The following is a 17,837-nucleotide window of genomic DNA, read 5'->3' as shown; positions in this document are numbered from 1 at the left end:
AAATATTTGCAAATGAAGCAACTGACAAAGGATTAATCTCCAAAATTTACAAGCAGCTCATGTAGCTCAATAACAAAAAAACAAACAACCCAATCCAAAAATGGGCAGAAGACCTAAATAGACATTTCTCCAAAGAAGATATACAGACTGCCAACAAACACATGAAAGAATGCTCAACATCATTAATCATTAGAGAAATGCAAATCAAAACTACAATGAGATATCATCTCACACCAGTCAGAATGGCCATCATCAAAAAATCTACAAACAATAAATGCTGGAGAGGGTGTGGAGAAAAGGGAACCCTCTTGCACTGCTGGTCGGAATGTGAATTGGTTCAGCCACTATGGAGAACAGTATGGAGGTTCCTTAAAAAACTACAAATAGAACTACCATATGATCCAGCAATCCCACTACTGGGCATATACCCTGAGAAAACCGAAATTCAAAAAGAGTCATGTACCAAAATGTTCATTGAAGCTCTATTTACAATAGCCCGGAGATGGAAACAACCTAAGTGCCCATCATCGGATGAATGGAGAAAGAAGATGTGGCACATATATACAATGGAATATTACTCAGCCATAAAAAGAAACGAAATTGAGCTATTTGTAATGAGGTGGATAGACCTAGAGTCTGTCATACACAGTGAAGTAAGTCAGAAAGAAAAAGACAAATACCGTATGCTAACACATATATATGGAATTTAAGAAAAAAAAAATGTCATGAAGAACCTAGGGGTAAGGCAGGAATAAAGACGCAGACCTCCTAGAGAACGGACTTGAGGTTACGGGGAGGGGGAGAGGTGAGCTGTGACGGGGCGAGAGAGAGTCATGGACATATACACACTAACAAACGTAGTAAGGTAGATAGCTAGTGGGAAGCAGCCGCTTGGCACAGGGATATTGGCTCGGTGCTTTGTGACAGCCCGGAGGGGTGGGATAGGGAGGGTGGGAGGGAGGGAGACGCAAGAGGGAAGAGATATGGGAACATATGTATATGTATAACTGATTCACTTTGTTATAAAGCAGAAACTAACACACCATTGTAAAGCAATTATACCCCAATAAAGATGTTAAAAAAAATAAAATAAATAAAAAAAATAAATAAAAATAAAAAGTCACTGTGAACGCATCCATGAGCTTTCATGTCCAGGGACTGAAAAATGAAAAGGCAGTGAGCAGAGAAATAAGTGGAACCATCTTAAAGGCATTCATCAAACCAGGTGAAAAAGGCTTTCGTTTTCAGGTCCTTTGAGAACATAGCAAATATAAATTCCTTCTAAAGAAACATCTTCATTGCTGTCCTCAAAAAACTTCCACAGATAAAGCCTCAAAGAAAATGAGCAACCAGAATTAAAAAATAATAATAAAAAAATAAAAATAAAAAAAGATATTAAACACACAGGGAAACAAAACACTACGAGTGGAGCCAGTAGACATCACAGACAATATAATCAGGCTCACAAATACTTTAGATAGTGGGATTCTCAGAGTACAAAGTTAAGTAATTTTATCTGTTTTAAAAAATTAAAGACAGGCTTGAAAAATAAATAAAAAGCTACGAGATTTTTTTTAATGTAAAAAAAAGGAGTCCTAGAAATGAAAGATAAAATTGTAACTCAAAACTCAGTGGACCATTTTAACAACATGTTTGCAATTGGTTAAGAAAGTATTAGTAAACCTGAAAGTAGAGTTGAAGAAAATGATCTAAGATGTAACCCCCAAAACACAGAGATGAAAGTTTAAAAAATAAATTGAGTCATTGAGACTAAAGTAAGAATGTTTAACATATATCTAATGAGAGCTCCATAAAGAGAGGAGAAAGACAATGAGAAATTCCCCCAAATGATGAAAGACATCAATCCACAGATTCAAGAATCACAAGGAAAACCATGCAAAATAAATAAAATGAAATCCAGACTTAGATAAGTCACTGTAAAACTGCTGAACACTAAAGATAAAAAGATCTTTAAATCAACTCCCCTCCAAAGATATTATGACTCTCAAATGAGCAATAACTAGGCTGCTGGTGACTTTCCAATAGCACCAATGCATGACCAAAGACTAAAATGATATTGTCTGAGAGGTGAAAAAAAATAATAACTGCCAACCCAGAATTTTATACATAGTCAAATTATTTTTCAAGAGTTAATAAATGTATAAAGTTTCAGAAACAAAAAGAGTTGGTCAACACCATACCCTTACTGAATAAAGATTTAAAGTATTTATTCTAAGCAAAAGTGAATTGATTTCCCATGGAAATCTCAACGTGGAAAAAAAACCTGAAGAAAATAGGCAAAAATTTGAATAAAGCTAATCCAATATTGGCTAATCAAGCATTAACAATACTACTGATCAAGTTTTAAAAGGATAGAATTATTACATTATGAGATAGGGAGGGCTAATTAGAATTACAGTACCTTAGTCTATGCCACAAGACCCACTCAGATTAGGTCCCCAAATGGCACAGATACAGAATATTTAGCTTGTTTTAAAATTTAGAATACAATCAGTCCTAGAAAAAAAATACATCTTTCACATTACTCAAAAATTGGCATCTCAACTGTAAGGGAAACTGACAGACAAGTTCAGAACTACTTATTTAAACCAAATGGCAGACTTAGCTCTGAAGGATAATGGCTTGTCAGTCCTCTTGGTGCATCACATAGACTTTTTAAAAGCTGTGTTCCCTTGAACATCATCTTATGGCAGGTAGGTAAATTTCTGTCAGTTTTCTTGTGATGGATAGAGGTGCTCACACTATCATCTGGCAATAAAAGTGAGGGAACTAGCCTTGTGTACCAAAGAAAACCTGAAATCTCATCACTACATTTTGTTTTATTTATCCAAAATATTCATATCTTTTAAATTACTCAGTAATAAATTATGGACTTCCTAATACTTTTTTTTCATCTGCTTACTTCTCTTTCATAATAGTGGAGAAAGCCCAATTGGTTTACATAATAGGTTATGTATTGGGACATTAGTTTCTAGGCAATGGGGAGCCACTGAAGCTTTTTGAACAAGGGTGTAATGTAATTAGAGTTACGATTTTAAAAAATTATTCTGAAAATGATCCACATTTTATTTGATAAGGGTATAAACCACTTAGCCATTGAAGTTGAAAAGCAAACCCAAAAGGAGGATGGACTAAATCTATTGATTGCACTTCTGCTTTGTAACCTTTGTGCATGTGTGTGCATATGCACACACACACATATATCAAGACAACATATTTAAATAAAAATATTGTTATCAAGAATATTTATCAATAAATTCTGCTGGTTAAATTGTGTTGCTCCTCTGACTTCTTGTTACTTTCAATAGGAATCTATGATAAAGAAGAGTCTTTTATTTTACATTCAGTCATTTAGTCAGTTGTTTTTCTAATGTATATTATTAAATTTATCTATCTAGATATAAAAGTCACAAAATCTAAGTACACAGATTCTGTAAAATATGCAAATCTGTGGAAAAACCAAAGCTTTACAACTTAATATAAAATTTGGAAAGAGAAAATAACTATTATTTGAAATAAAGCATCATGAAACAAGAAACATTTTTTAGCAATTTTTCAATAAATTTATAGACTGACCTTATGCATACTGTTTTTTCAAAAGAAAACTATTGGGCTTCCCTGGTGGCGCAGTGGTGGACAGTCCCCCTGCTCATGCAGGGGACACGGGTTTGTGCCCCGGTCCGGGAAGACCCCACATGCCGCAGAGCGGCTAGGCCCGTGAGCCATGGCCGCTGAGCCTGTGCGTCCAGAGCCTGTGCTCTGCAACGGGAGAGGCCACAACAGTGAGAGGCCCGCGTACCACCAAAAACAAAAAAAAAAGAAAAAAATAAGAAAACTATCAAAAAATATAGCCTAGTATTCACAGATTGATTAATCTGAAACGTGTACTTCCGACTGAGAGATACAATTGTAAACAACAGCCTGCACGAACAGGCAGAAAAACTGACTGAGGAGGTACGACAGAATTGAGTGTACCTTTGGAAACTAGAGCTGTAATCCAGTTTGTAAGAAAGTAAAGAATGGAAGTATTGGCCTAAACTCCACTGAATCACAGAAACCGAACACAATACAACACAAGTGACATCCTTTTTTCAAAAAGGCACAAGGTTCATTGAGTTGGGTGATTCAATTACCCTCTCAACCTGGAAAGAACCCCCTCCTGATCTGAAGTCCACTGGCAGAGCAATGTGGGACAGCCTACATTGTACACAGCTGGTAAATAGCTCAAAAGCTGCAGGCTTTAAAGTACAAGAATCTCTGCCCTTTCATGATTGGTGCAATGATTCTTCAACAAAATACTACTTACAACAGCGTTCCTTAAAAGTCTGCAAAAGATTACATTTTCAATTAAATACCTCCAAATATCTTCTCTTCATACGGAAATCTGTTTAAATAAATACAATGTGCAATGTGCAATGTTTCATCAGGTAGTAAAGAATTAATGAAACAACATTTTTTCCTAAAATAGAAATGATTTTAATCTTGTTTAGACACTTTATAAACTTTTCAAAGAATATCATTATTCCCATTTTGTCTTTTTTTAATAAACTTTTGTAGACCTTAAATGAATGTGCTATACACTAATTAGAATCACAAAATCACTATTGAATTATAGAATATATAAGGAAAATTTAGCTAGCATGGATCATAATTCTAGTATCTCCTCATGCATGAAGCCAAGAGTACTACTACCTTAGATATAATTTTAGCCAAAACACTTTCTACTTCAAATTTTGGACATTTTGTTTTACTCCTTTTCTCATGAGGTTATTAAATAAATGAGATTTCATGCACACATTTCACATAAATTATTCATTCTCACATACAAGACAGAGATCCTGTGATGATAAATGTTTGGGATACTACAAAGTTAGTATCCCTTTTCAGATTTCATCTTATTTACAAAACAAACATAAATCATTGATGATTTCCTACTATCTACAGAATTAAGTCTCAAATATTGAGCATAGAATTAAAATATTTTCACGACCTAATCCCAACCTAATTGTCTGGTCTCTTTCTCATCACTCTTGTTCATGTAATCTAGGCTTCATCTTAGCTACACTGAATTTATTATATTTCTCCAAATATGCCGTGTATACACCCATATTCCTGCTTTTTCATATGCTGAATACTCTTCCTGAACTGCATGGATTGCAGCACTAACCATATTGAATTATGGCTAGGTTTTTGTGTTGCTTTGTTTCTTAACGTATCTGGCTTTGCTTACAGATTATGAATTTCCAAAAGGCAAGGTCATAGCAGGGACCCTTTCTTACCCAGTACCTGTCACTGTGTTTGGTACATAGTAGGTGTTCAATGAATAACACCGGCTACAAAAAAAGTAATCACTTGTATAATATTTACCATATTGAATGAATAGGGAAGTTAATAATTCTACATCAACAAAATATTTGTTGAATAATTACCATATTAGAGGTTTTTTTCACATACAAATATTATTTAGTTTATACCATAATCCTGTAAGACAGATGCTATCTTTCTTTCATAAATGAAGGTAAAGAAATAAGTAATTTTCCCTGGGTTCACAAGCGTTCAATCTAAAAATTCAACCTGGACTTCAAATCCTAAAAAAACTGACCATGTAGATTAATACCATGTCCTATACCTAAGTAATAACCTCTAAATCTTTTGAAATTCTAAAGCTATATAAATTTATAATTTTTCTCCTACAATATTTTTTAAATCATTGACATATTAAGAAATGATCTTTATATATTAAAAGGTACCTGGTAGTTGAAGGGGCACTTTACTGGATTTTTGCAGCATTTTAGAACATAAGTTTTAAACCCTGTGAAAGGAAGGATTCGCTACATCCTTATGAGAAGATTACTTCAGCTTTTGCTCAGTTAAAAGATAAGATACTTGGCTAAGAGATTGTAATGCTCCTTTCACAAACAAAAGATACTATTAATTAATTATTCAATCAATAAACCATTCTCTTAGTGAATAAAAATTAGGCTTAGCCTTACATTGACTTAAAAAAAAAAAAAACTGAAAGATCAAAATTCCTTTTTTTTCTACTCATGCCCATAAAAGTCTGTTTTCTATTTTTTAATTGTTGGGGGCTTTTGGTTACAACTCTATCAGTCTCTATGAATTATTCCAAATCTTAAACAAATTCCCTTGATTTGTTTCAGTGTGCCAGAGTTAATACCAAAGCACATTTTAAAACAAAGATAGGGACTTCCCTGGGGGCGCAGTGTTGAGAGTCCGCCTGCCGATGCAGGGGACACGGGTTCGTGCCCTGGTCCAGGAAGATCCCACATGCCGCGGAGCGGTTAGGCCCGTGAGCCATGGCCGCTGAGCCTGCGCGTCCAGAGCCTGTGCTCCGCAATGGGAGAGGCCACAACAGTGAGAGGCCCACGTACCGTAAAAAACAAAAACACAAAAGTACTTCACAAATTTGAATGTGTTCAGATAATCAATGACATTCCTATCTATAAGCATTTAGCACGCCTAAGCTAGAGGAAATCTATTCAGTGAATGCTTTGTATTAAAAAATGACTAATTTCAACACGAACTAATTTTTAAGACAATAAACAGTGAATACGCATTTCACAATAATCATATCACAAACTGGGAGAGACTAATTAATAAAATGTGCCACATTTTCACAGGCCTATAGAAATCATATTTTTAATACTTTAACCCAATTTACTAAGACAAGCTTTATGCTTTAATCATGGTCATAATAGATAGAGAACAAGATCAAAGGCTGTTATTAATTTTCATTTGCAGAACTGAATCCAAATTTACCTTGTTTGAGATACTTGTGATGAACGATTTAATATCTAGATTGGTTGGACAGCTCTTCTGACAGGGGGCATCTGCACATTTCAGGCATCTAGGGAATAAAATAACTGAATTAAAGAAACTATAAAGTAAGTGAGATAATATTCTATATATTCTCTACCCTATACCCATTCAGAGTTAGTGTCTATTAAGAACAAATAAAATTGTACTATTTTTAGATACAAAAATTTTTTAAGCAATAAACATAGAGTACTTGTGTTTCACTTTTTGCACACCTCCTAAGGTGTATGAAATGGCACCACTGAGGCTAATAACTGCCCTTTCTCTTGGTGCTCCTCCTAGAGTTTAAGAAGATCAAACTTATTTAAGATACATCATTCATCCATCCATTTACTAAATCAGTCTTACTTGGATCCCTCACAACACTGATAATGCTTAGAGAATGGAGTCTTTATGATAAAAGTTTTGTATGCCTTTTACACCACAATTATACAAACACAAAGGTAAAGTCTCTCTTTTTACCACGTGTAAATTCCTTTCTTCCTCCATTCATCCCTCCCACTTTTCCACCCACCTCTCCTCCCAGCCTTCTTCTTCCCCTGCCATCATCCCTCCCTCCCTCCCTCCCTCCTCCAATTTTCTGATGTCTTTTAACCTACGCATTATTCACATGGCAATTGGGCTTTGCAGTAGATGCCTCAATGCATAGACCAGATCTACCCCCTTTCAGACTGAAGTATTTATTCCTCCAGCTGCTGTGCCCTCACGTGAAGAGAACAGGCTGAACCAAGGTCATGCCCCCTTTCTAGCTGCTGCCAGTTTCCAATCACAGGTCAGTGAGGGGAGATAGAGGCGCAGTCTCCTTGCCCCCACTTTGGGAATAGGTCTGCAGGGATCTACTGCAGCCTTTATTGTAGCTATGTCTGTCCAATCCTGATTCCTTCACTCTTGTTACAGGTGTGGATCTTCTAATAGACTTCCCACATACTAATCTCATATCAGAATCTGCTTTCTGCGGAAATGACCAGAGACATGTTCAAACTTCAGTGTTCCTAAGAACCACCTGGGAAGCTTGATAAATGTCATAATTTCCACAGAGAAGCCCCTCCTGAGTCTGAGTTACTGGTCTGGGAATCTACATTTTGGAAAGCCCCTTTAAGGTGATTCTGATAAACATGGTTGGAGCCACACAGTGAGAATCACAGTTCTATAATTACTACCTTAGGACTGAAACCACTGGTTAGAATGGTCTTTAATTTGTACATTCATATACGTATTTGTGTATTCATTTGATAAATATTTAATGAGCCCTTGTTACATGGCAGAACCTGGGATATGAGGTTATAAAAGTGATGAACAAGACCACCATGGTCCTGCTCTCATGGAACTTGCAGTTTGGAGGAAGTTCAGACATATAAAAGGCACTTGTAGTAGTCAGTGTGGTCAATGTGAATTTGGGTAAAAACAGCATGCTAAGGGAGCATATAAGAGGAACAGTAGTCCTGGAGGGAGAGAGTCAGGCAAAGCTTATTGGGAACAATAACACTTAAAGGGATGATTGAAGAATGAGTGGGCATTAGGGAAGCAAATGAAGGTGGGATTTGGAGTGCAGGGTCACTCAAGAAAATGACAAAGGATAAAAACAGTACGTGCCAAGGCCTGGAGAGAAAAAACATGAGAGGGTAGGTGAACTAATGGAATCTGGTATGGCATAAAGTGAAAGTGGGAGTAGTGAAAAATTAAGCTGGTGATCTGAAATTTAACATACACCATTGTCACATCTGTCAGAAGACGAGAATTCTCTGAGAATTTCACTGAGAATGAGTCCCACGTTGCTCAGTGACAAAGGTCACTAGCTGGCTCATTTTCTATCCACTTCCAAGTGTAAAGACGTTGGTTCATTTCCTTTAAGAAAACAATACCGGTCTCCTTGTCATTCTTTTATAAGTCAGAGAGTCCTCTTCATTGTCTGAACCAATTTCTCAGTACCTAATTAATATCTTGTTTTTAAATCTGATCTCTTCTCTCTGGTTTGTGCCCTTAGCCTTCTCTCTAAATTAAATTTTACACAATGAGTACCGAAGGCTTTTCATAATCAATTGTCCTCTCTGAAATGCAGTCATTAAACCTCTCCCCTATCATTTCACTAAATGCCATTGTTAGATTCACATTTATAATTTAGTTGAATTCCTATCTTCTTATACTTATGGGTTTTTTTTTCCCTAAAACACTGTCACTGAGTTTAAAAAGAATTTCTTGGAAGTATGATCAGTAGGACAACAATCCAAAAAGAAAACAAAGCATGGTTTATTTGGTCCTTGATGTTGAAACGACGTGATACTTATATGTGTTATCTTCACATGGATAAATATGTTGTACATTAACAGTGGTTTGAAAGGATTTCCTATTATGTGGTAAAATAAAATAGCTAAAATAAAAATAGCTATAAAATAATATGCAATCTTAAATGTCTTCTGATTTGTAAAAAAGTCATTTTGACAATTTTTTAAATATCTGCCACTCCATAAGAATAAAGCAACAGAAATACTTGTTATGATAGATAAAGATATAGATAAATAGATAGAGGATTCTGGTTATCCCTAATGAAGTCACAAGCTTTCGGCTTTTCTTTTTTTTAACACGCAACTTGAATAATAAGGCAATTAAAAAATAAAGTTATAATGTCAGCAGGTATGAATGAGCCAAATTAATTCAAAGTGTATTTTTCTGTTCTTCCAGAGAAATCTTATATTCAACATAAACAGATTCACTTAACAGCACTGACAACACAAGGAGTTTTAGTTGTGGTTATTAAGCCTCTTTACCAAATAATTCTCCTTTTATTATTGAGCTAGTTCACAAATAACAGCTGTTGGAAATGTCAAATGTTAATGAGGCAGGGCAATGGAAACCTGAATTGTAGCATTCTTTTTTTCTTTGGTGCCATGAATATGCCAGAATGGGCAGACTCTGATAATAATACCATCTTGCAATTCTCTAAGCGCTCTGCAGACTAAAGTGCATCAGGCTGCCATTAATCCCACTTATCACTCTGACAGCTCAGTAATTACACTACTGCTATAGCCAGGTAGTCCTAATAAAATATCAACCACTGCAGTGGAATGCATACTGGGGAGATGTTTTATTAAACTTGGGGGGGATTGATCATCAAGTGACATTAGTGTTGACCTATTTTTCTATTTGACAATAAATTATCCTTTGACCATGCCATAATAGATATTACAGAGTGCATTTACTGTACCAAATCAGAAAGGTACTGCATTACAATGATGTAGGCAAATGGTGTAAATAAAATAACAGAAATGCACGTCAGAATGTATTACCTAAATTGCTTTAAATGATTGATACCATGAAAAATCACAGACACAGTACTTAGGGGAATATGTCAACAATTATTGTAAACCACAGTCCTACATAAATTTTTCATTAGAAGTAACATTTAAATTACACTTGTTTTTATCCTCAGTCATTTAATTCCCCTTTTATGTTTCAAAGTAACTCTTTTATAGTGCAGTTTATTTTTAAATGCATTGTAAGAGGCAAAAGTTAATACAGATAAACATTTATGTAATATTTTAATCCCCAAATAATTACATTTATACTGAGTATGTTAAATTATTTTTAAAGCAATAAAAAGTCTTAATTTTTTACCAATGATGAACTTTTTTCATTTTTATATTTAATAGAGAGGATAACTACAGATTTCATTAAAAGCAAAATATACAATCTTTAATAATGTTAATCCTTCATGATTCAACATCACCATAAAAAATGTACGAAAACTTTAGTACTGCTACTTAAAGGACAAAAACTATTAAAGATATTTATCCAGGAACTTTCTCTAGGGAAAGAGAGCTATGATTCCTCTCCCCAAATATCAGTGAGGCTGGACAGTTTGTTCTTTTTTTTTTTTTTTGCGATACACGGGCCTCTCACTGCTGTGGCCTCTCCCGTTGCGGAGCACAGGCTCCGGACACGCAGGCTCAGCGGCCATGGCTCACGGGCCCAGCCGCTCCGTGGCATATGGGATCTTCCCGGACTGGGGCACGAACCCATGTCCCCCGCATCGGCAAGTGGACTTTCAACCACCGCACCACCAGGGAAGCCCAGAGGCTGGCCTATTTTACTCCACAGTATGACACCAAAAAACATTATAGTGAGCAATGAACTAAAGCATTTCATTCTTCACACATCTGAGAACAGATGCCTGCTTCTTTTATTGTTAAGCATACATAGCAGTTGGAATAGTAACATATGCTTGTTGAAGAATTTTCTAATCCATGAGTTTAAATAATAATTAATTTCTTTCTCAGTTTAAAAAAATCACACAAATCTGTTTGAAAGACTTGAAAACTCACATTGCATTGTCTTTGGGTTTTTTGCTAGACTTTGGTTCAATCAAGTCAGCACTGTTTCATCAGGTTATGTATTATCTATGTTAGCTTATATAATCAAACTGGGCAAGTTAGTATTTACATTAAAAAATTTAAATATTTTCTTAATATTCATGTTGTATTTCCTCAGATCTTTGATATTCAGTACCTTTATTTGGAAAGGTCTAACTACTTCAGGTGTAGCAGTGCGTACAGGATCTAACTTCTCCACTCTATTATAACCAGTGTAAGCAAATATATAGTCTAATATCCTTCCCCAACTTGGCAACATTTCTACTGAAACTGGGCAGAATGGAGTATCAGATTGAATGGAAGGTGTGTGAGTCAAGAAATGGAGGTTAGAAGTGTCATACATATATCTGAGTTCCACAGCTTACATCACTTGCACCCAGATTCAGTCATAATAAAAGGACCCAAGAAAGCTGGTTGGCATCTTTAAAGTATGATGAGACTAATCCAATGTTCTGATGCATTAAATATACAAGAGCCATTCTCAGCTTCCAATAATTCTCTCTGCTTCTCTCAGTATTCCATTAACAGCCTTTCCTATATACTTTCTGACTCTGCTTCTCTGATTACACCACAGGTTCTTACTAGCTCAAGGGTATTTGGAACTAACTTTGAATATTCCTAATATGCATCTTGGCCCAGTTTCTACATTCCACTGGGCTGGAAAGCTATGGCAACATCATTTACAATAACTGAATTTTTTTTTTTTTTTGCGATATGCCGGCCTCCCACTGCTGTGGCCTCTCCCGTCGCGGAGCACAGGCTCCAGACGCGCAGGCTCAGCGGCCATGACTCACGGGCCCATCCGCTCCGCGGCATGTGGTATCTTCCCAGACCAGGGCACGAACCCACGTCCCCTGCATCGGCAGGCGGACTCTCAACCACTGTGCCACCAGGAAAGCCCTAACTGAATTTTTTTATCCTGTGCACCATTCTGCCTTTTAACCCCACCAACGATGTTCATGTTTTAAGGCTTTTAATATTTATTTGATTTTATAGGTTAACAACAAAACAATCTTTAAGTAAAGATATTTATCCACTAGAAATTTCCATTCACATGTGGGTGCTCCAAGATAGTTCAAAAGAAGGAAAATTTAGGGCTTCCCTGGTGGCGCAGTGTTTTAGAGTCCATCTGCCGATGCAGGGGACGCGGGTTTGTGCCCCGGTCCGGGAGGATCTCACATGCAGCAGAGCGGCTGGGCCCGTGAGCCATGGCTGCTGAGCCTGTGTTTCCGGAGCCTGTGCTCCGCAACGGGAGACGCCACAACAGTGAGAGGCCCGCGTACCGAAAAAAAAAAAAAAAAAAAAAAAAAAGAAGCAAAATTTAGAACAGTACACAATTCACACAATCAATGCTCAAAACATTTTGTTGGATGATCATGAATCTAGGAATATAACATAGTTAAAAACTTTTCTACAATATGTCTATAGTCTGTGTCAAAAAATTGTTTTGTCTCAAATACTAATAGCTAAAAATGTGCATTTTACACTTTTTGCATATTTTGAGTTAAATGAAGGAACTTAAAGTTAAAAATAATACTCGTTTTTGATCTTCATATATAACTGATTCTTAAAAATTAATAAGATCACTTTTATCTCCACTTCATAGATGAGAATATTGAGCCTCTGTAAATCTCCCAGAAGCATAATGAAACCAGTGGCCAAGGCAGCTGAAGGAACTACTGGAACATATTTACCATCTTACACCCAAATAGCCCATTCAGGTATGAAGACAACTCAAAATTTTAAAAGGTGATGTTTTACTGACCTCATCTCTTGACAACACTAGTGCCTCCTTCCCAGAGTAATTTGAAGACTGAGAAAAAAGCAGTTGAGAAGTCACAGCTAGAAAAAGGCTATAGTATCCTCTCTCCTAGAGTCCAATTTTAGTTTAAGAAAAAAAAAAAAAAGTGGAAGGTAGTCTTAATCATCTCCTCAAGAGGCTTCTCAAGTCAAGATGAAAACATTAGAGTTTTATGATATTACACAGTTTCGAAGGCTAATTCAATTACAGCTTTAAACAGCTTTAGCTGTAGCCACTTCTATTGGAAAGATACTTTTTGAGCATAGTCTTATTTTTGAAAAAACTGTGTGTGCTACAGAAACCTCAACAGCCTAAGAAGCCATAAATTTGCATACATCTTGTCCTGCAAGCAAATAAAACACTTCCATAAGACTTTAGTACATATTACCTCCTAAAATTTTAAACAAACATATCGTCCTATTTTACTACACAAAGAGAGTATCATCATGAGTATCTGAAGAATGCTGCTCTTAAACTTAGATTTTTCTCTTTCTTATGAGAGCCAATGGGACTTTAAGTTTTTGTTGTACAGAGGTGGAACAAGAAGAATGTGATGGAATCTGTATATATTACAAACTGCAAGAAGTCGTTGAAAGAAAATAAACACACATCATGCATATATGCATAAGACAGAAATAATTAGGTATGAAAAGAGAACCAAGTATGATTAAAGGAAGTGGGGTCAGTCCTTAAGGCTTTCAGAATCTACTGGGACTTTAAGATACTAGAAATAGCAGTTTTAAATAATAAGCCAAGATTTAAATACCGATACCAAAATCTAAAGAAAATAGGTTTATTTGCCAAATGTAGGTTACAGCAGTGAAGGAAGAGTGCCCCCATTTCCAATTTCTCTCTACTATAAATTTATTTGAAGAGTACAAGATCATGACTTACAAATTGAATTGTTGAAATGGAATAAAAAATGTTATTATATTGTAACTATTACAAGTAATTGGGAACTTCCCTGGTGGTCGAGGGGTTAAGACTCTGTGATCCCAAAGCAGGGGGCATGGGTTCAATCCCCAGTCAGCGAACTAAAATCACACATGCCACGTGGCGCAGCCAAAAAAAAAAAAAAGTAAGTATTACACATTCACAAGTTTTAAAAACATGTCAGTAACACAGAAACACTTAAGGTCAATGAATACAGAACAAATCAAAGTATTTATTAAATGTTTTTTTCTGCCAAGTAGATATCTAGGCCCTAAAACCTATGATATAATTTTATCCCTGTCATTTGCAGCTACAACAGAGGTATACTTTGATCAAGAAAACCGGAGATACTAATAGATAAAAGTCCTGCTTTATGTCCTGGAGGGATGGTCCGCTTGGCAACACTCTTAGGAAACCTTTTTTTTTTTTTTTTTTTTTGCGGTACACGGGCCTCTCACTGTTGTGGCCTCTCCCGTTGCGGAGCACAGGCTCTGGACGCACAGGCTCAGTGGCCATGGCTCACAGGCCCAGCCACTCCACGGCACGTGGGATCCTCCCGGACCGGGCACGAACCCGTGTCCCCTGCATCGGCAGGCGGACTCTCAACCACTGCGCCACCAGGGAAGCCCAGGAAACCATTTTTTATCCACCTTAAAGATGGTGGGGATTGAGAGTATTTAAAGGGATTGAAGAAGATGGCCAAGAAGATAAAGAAGATTTATCAAGAAGATAAAGAGATTCCTCTCTCTTGCAGTAATGAGAGGGTGATAAGCCATGTAGCTGGATAGGGTTACTTGTGAGACTTGGTTATACTAAATATAGGCAGCATAAACAAGCCAGATTATACATAGCGTATAGGTATGATATATAGAGCATGTGTGTGCACACACCCAGACTTATGTGTACACTAATATTAATTACTAAGTGCTCAAATGTGCTTGCTTGTCCAAAACCTTTAAATGTATTACCTCAGAAAGCATAGCATAGAGGTTAAGAGAACAAGCTCTGGATCTTGATTGCCCATATTTAATTCTTGACTTCACTGTACTGGTGTTAAGACTTCAGGCAAATGACCTAACCTCTCTGGGGATCAGTTTTCTCATATGCAAATGGAGGTAATAATTTGTACTTCAGAGGTTTGTTGTGAGAATGTTTAAATATTATACACTTACACCAAATAGTATGTACTTCTTTAGTTACTTAACAGGCATTCTCTATAACTCTCAAAATGCTCTGAAAAGTTATGCATTGCTTTCTCTCCTTTAATGTGAAAGGGGTCAGTGAAGAGTCACAGTATAATGTTTTACAGTTATTTATATACATTAAACGTAGTAGATATCTGACAAACATAAATATATGCTTTAAATCTTCATTTTCTCCTTATGGGATTTCAGAAGAAGGAAAAAGTATTTCTACTTCAGGAAAATCAGAGAAGCCTTCTCAAACAAAGATACTTATGCTGGAGACTGAAGAACAAGTAGGATTTTACTATGGACCAATGAGTCTACTAGAGCTTGATACTGACAGCAAGTTATGGATGCATATGTGGTTTCTCCGTATTCCACACAGCAGCTACTACACCATGTACATTTTACCTGCCCAATAATATAGGAGGAATGAACGAATAAAAGGAATGAGAGGAAAAGAAATTCTGTTGCCTAATGTAATTCATTAAAAAAAAAAAGATTATGGGTTCATCCAGGGCAGAGACTACATAACCCATCTTTGGTTCTCAGTATTACTCACAAATGTTTATGGAAAATTCCTGTCAGTGCACTTCTTCAGGAATCAAACTGCTAAAATACATGTCAATCTCATTAGTGACCCAAAGTCATTTATACAGAATCCTTTCCTCATGAGGTTTCTGGTTGTTTCTTCATGCTAATAGTATGAGGCAAACATATTCTTCTCCCAAAAATCAGTTAAATTAAAGATGATAGGTTGGGCAACTCAGTATACTGTGAAGTTTGTGCTTTTGAAAAATGGATATATCCTAACTAAAAATGTAAACTGATCTTTATTATGGATGTATAGTTGAGTAAGTAACTAACAAAAGCAATTAGCAAATATGAGAATCCATGCGATGAAAGAGGCTTTCCTTCATTCCTGCTCCACACATTATCTCCTAGTACTTCTGTATTTTCAATGCCTGTATAAGGCATATTTCTCCCTTCCCCTTTTCAACTGCTGCCACCTGGTGAGATGGTGACAAAGTATTTCTTACCCTCCAGGGTAGGGTAGCACTTTGTCCTGACAAAATATGCTATCTATGCGCAAATAAAATATTTCCTTAGGTAACTGTTTGCAAATAAGAAAATACCTATATTTTGCATACCATTTTAATTTGAATACATTTATATACATGTGACGACATACATCCGTAATAAAGATCAGTTACACGTTTAGTTAGCATGTAGTCGTTTTCAAAAACCCAAGATTCACAATACATTTTATAGTCTAGCCTACCATTTTTAACTACAACAAGCCATATGTAATTATTTTTCAAACCAGTATATTGCTGCTCAGCACAACTGTGGTTCCCCTCACATTCTAGACATCTGTTACATGATGCTCAATACACTTTTGATCCTTTACAGACCTTAGGGAGAACTAGGTGACAGTACTGACAGTTTTTATTATAGCTTTCCTACTACTCAATAATCTTGTTTCACCTGGACTATTTCCCCAGTAGTGTCATAAACTCTTTGATTTATACTGAGAATCCTTCCAGGCTTCTTAGAAAGAAGAAATTATTTTTCGTAGCATGTCCATATGCTGTGCAAATTATATTTTCAAACTTTGGAACACCTGTTGTATGTTTATCTTAACGCCAATGAAGCCCCTTTAGGAAGGGCTACCCAAAAAGGTAATTTATATTAGTCATAGATGCTCTAAAAGCAAAATTTTCAGCAAATGTCAAAACTGAAAAAGCTTTATATTTTATGACTTTTTTCAGGCAATTTCAGAAAAAATATAATAATAATAGTAATATTGACAGGTCTTTGATTTCTAATAAACATGTAAAAGAGAAACAAAGTCAAACAGTTTATAAATAAAATACAACTCCTAGATATGTGGGATATATTGATCATGAAAAAAAGAACATTTGTGTAAATATGTAAACCTACTTAAGTGCATGGAGACTAAGATTTAGGATAGATTTTACTTTTTACAATGTTATATTATTTGAATTTTTTGCAATGTGTAAATAAAACATGTAGTATAAAAAATAAAAAAAAGACTTAGATGTTGTTTGGCAACTAAAATCACATTATCTTGTGTAATTTTCATTTTGGTCATTTGAATTGACAAGGCCAAAGCCAACCCACGATGCTCCCATATCCTCTTTAAGTTTTACAGGGGGCTAGTTGAAGGTTTTAATAGGAAGACCACAATGAAGTATACTTCTGAGTAGCTGGTGGTTCACAAAGCTAACAGAACAAAGGGTCAGGTCTGGCCAAAAAAAAAAAAAAAAGAGTGAGTGAGTGACAGCACAAGTGCTGGAGGGAGTCATTAATTAAGTTAAAACAACAGCTGAATAAAATACTTGGCCTTAAAATTATAAGACAGTATTTGCCAATAATAGTATTTAAATTTATCCAAATCTCAGCTATCTAAGTGCAGCAGGAATGTAGGAATACATTTATTAAAAAGCCACCATGTTCTAAGTTCTGTGCCGGCGAAGGAGAGAATTTACTGAAACTTACTTGGAAGACGTTGACTCAAAAATATACTGGACTTACTTCATGTAAAAGAGATTTTTGTTCAGTTTTTTTTTTTCTTTGTAAGTGCAACAGTGATTGCAATACTTTAGGTGCTGAAAGAACAGATTTGGAGAGCAAATGCCATATCTGAATTTTCTTCCTGTTGGAACTAGT

The 17,837-nt window shown here is 35.9% G+C and overlaps 1 protein-coding gene across 3 annotated transcripts in view; it reads right to left on the bottom strand.

Moving 5' to 3' along the window:
* Positions 1–17,837, bottom strand: part of DPYD (dihydropyrimidine dehydrogenase) — an 810,457-nt gene that overhangs the window by 611,175 nt on the left and 181,445 nt on the right. For all 3 annotated transcript variants that reach the window (XM_019919998.2, XM_073810605.1, XM_073810614.1), the window contains one exon: positions 6,802–6,889. In XM_019919998.2, coding sequence (XP_019775557.1) covers positions 6,802–6,889 — 88 coding nt within the window. The remainder of the gene's footprint in view (positions 1–6,801; positions 6,890–17,837) is intronic.

The sequence above is a fragment of the Tursiops truncatus genome, chromosome 1, assembly GCF_011762595.2.
Source record: "Tursiops truncatus isolate mTurTru1 chromosome 1, mTurTru1.mat.Y, whole genome shotgun sequence".
In the NCBI taxonomy this organism is placed as follows: Eukaryota; Metazoa; Chordata; class Mammalia; order Artiodactyla; family Delphinidae; genus Tursiops; species Tursiops truncatus.
Note: the sequence above shows the minus strand (reverse complement) of the source record. Positions and strands in the feature narration are given on the sequence as shown.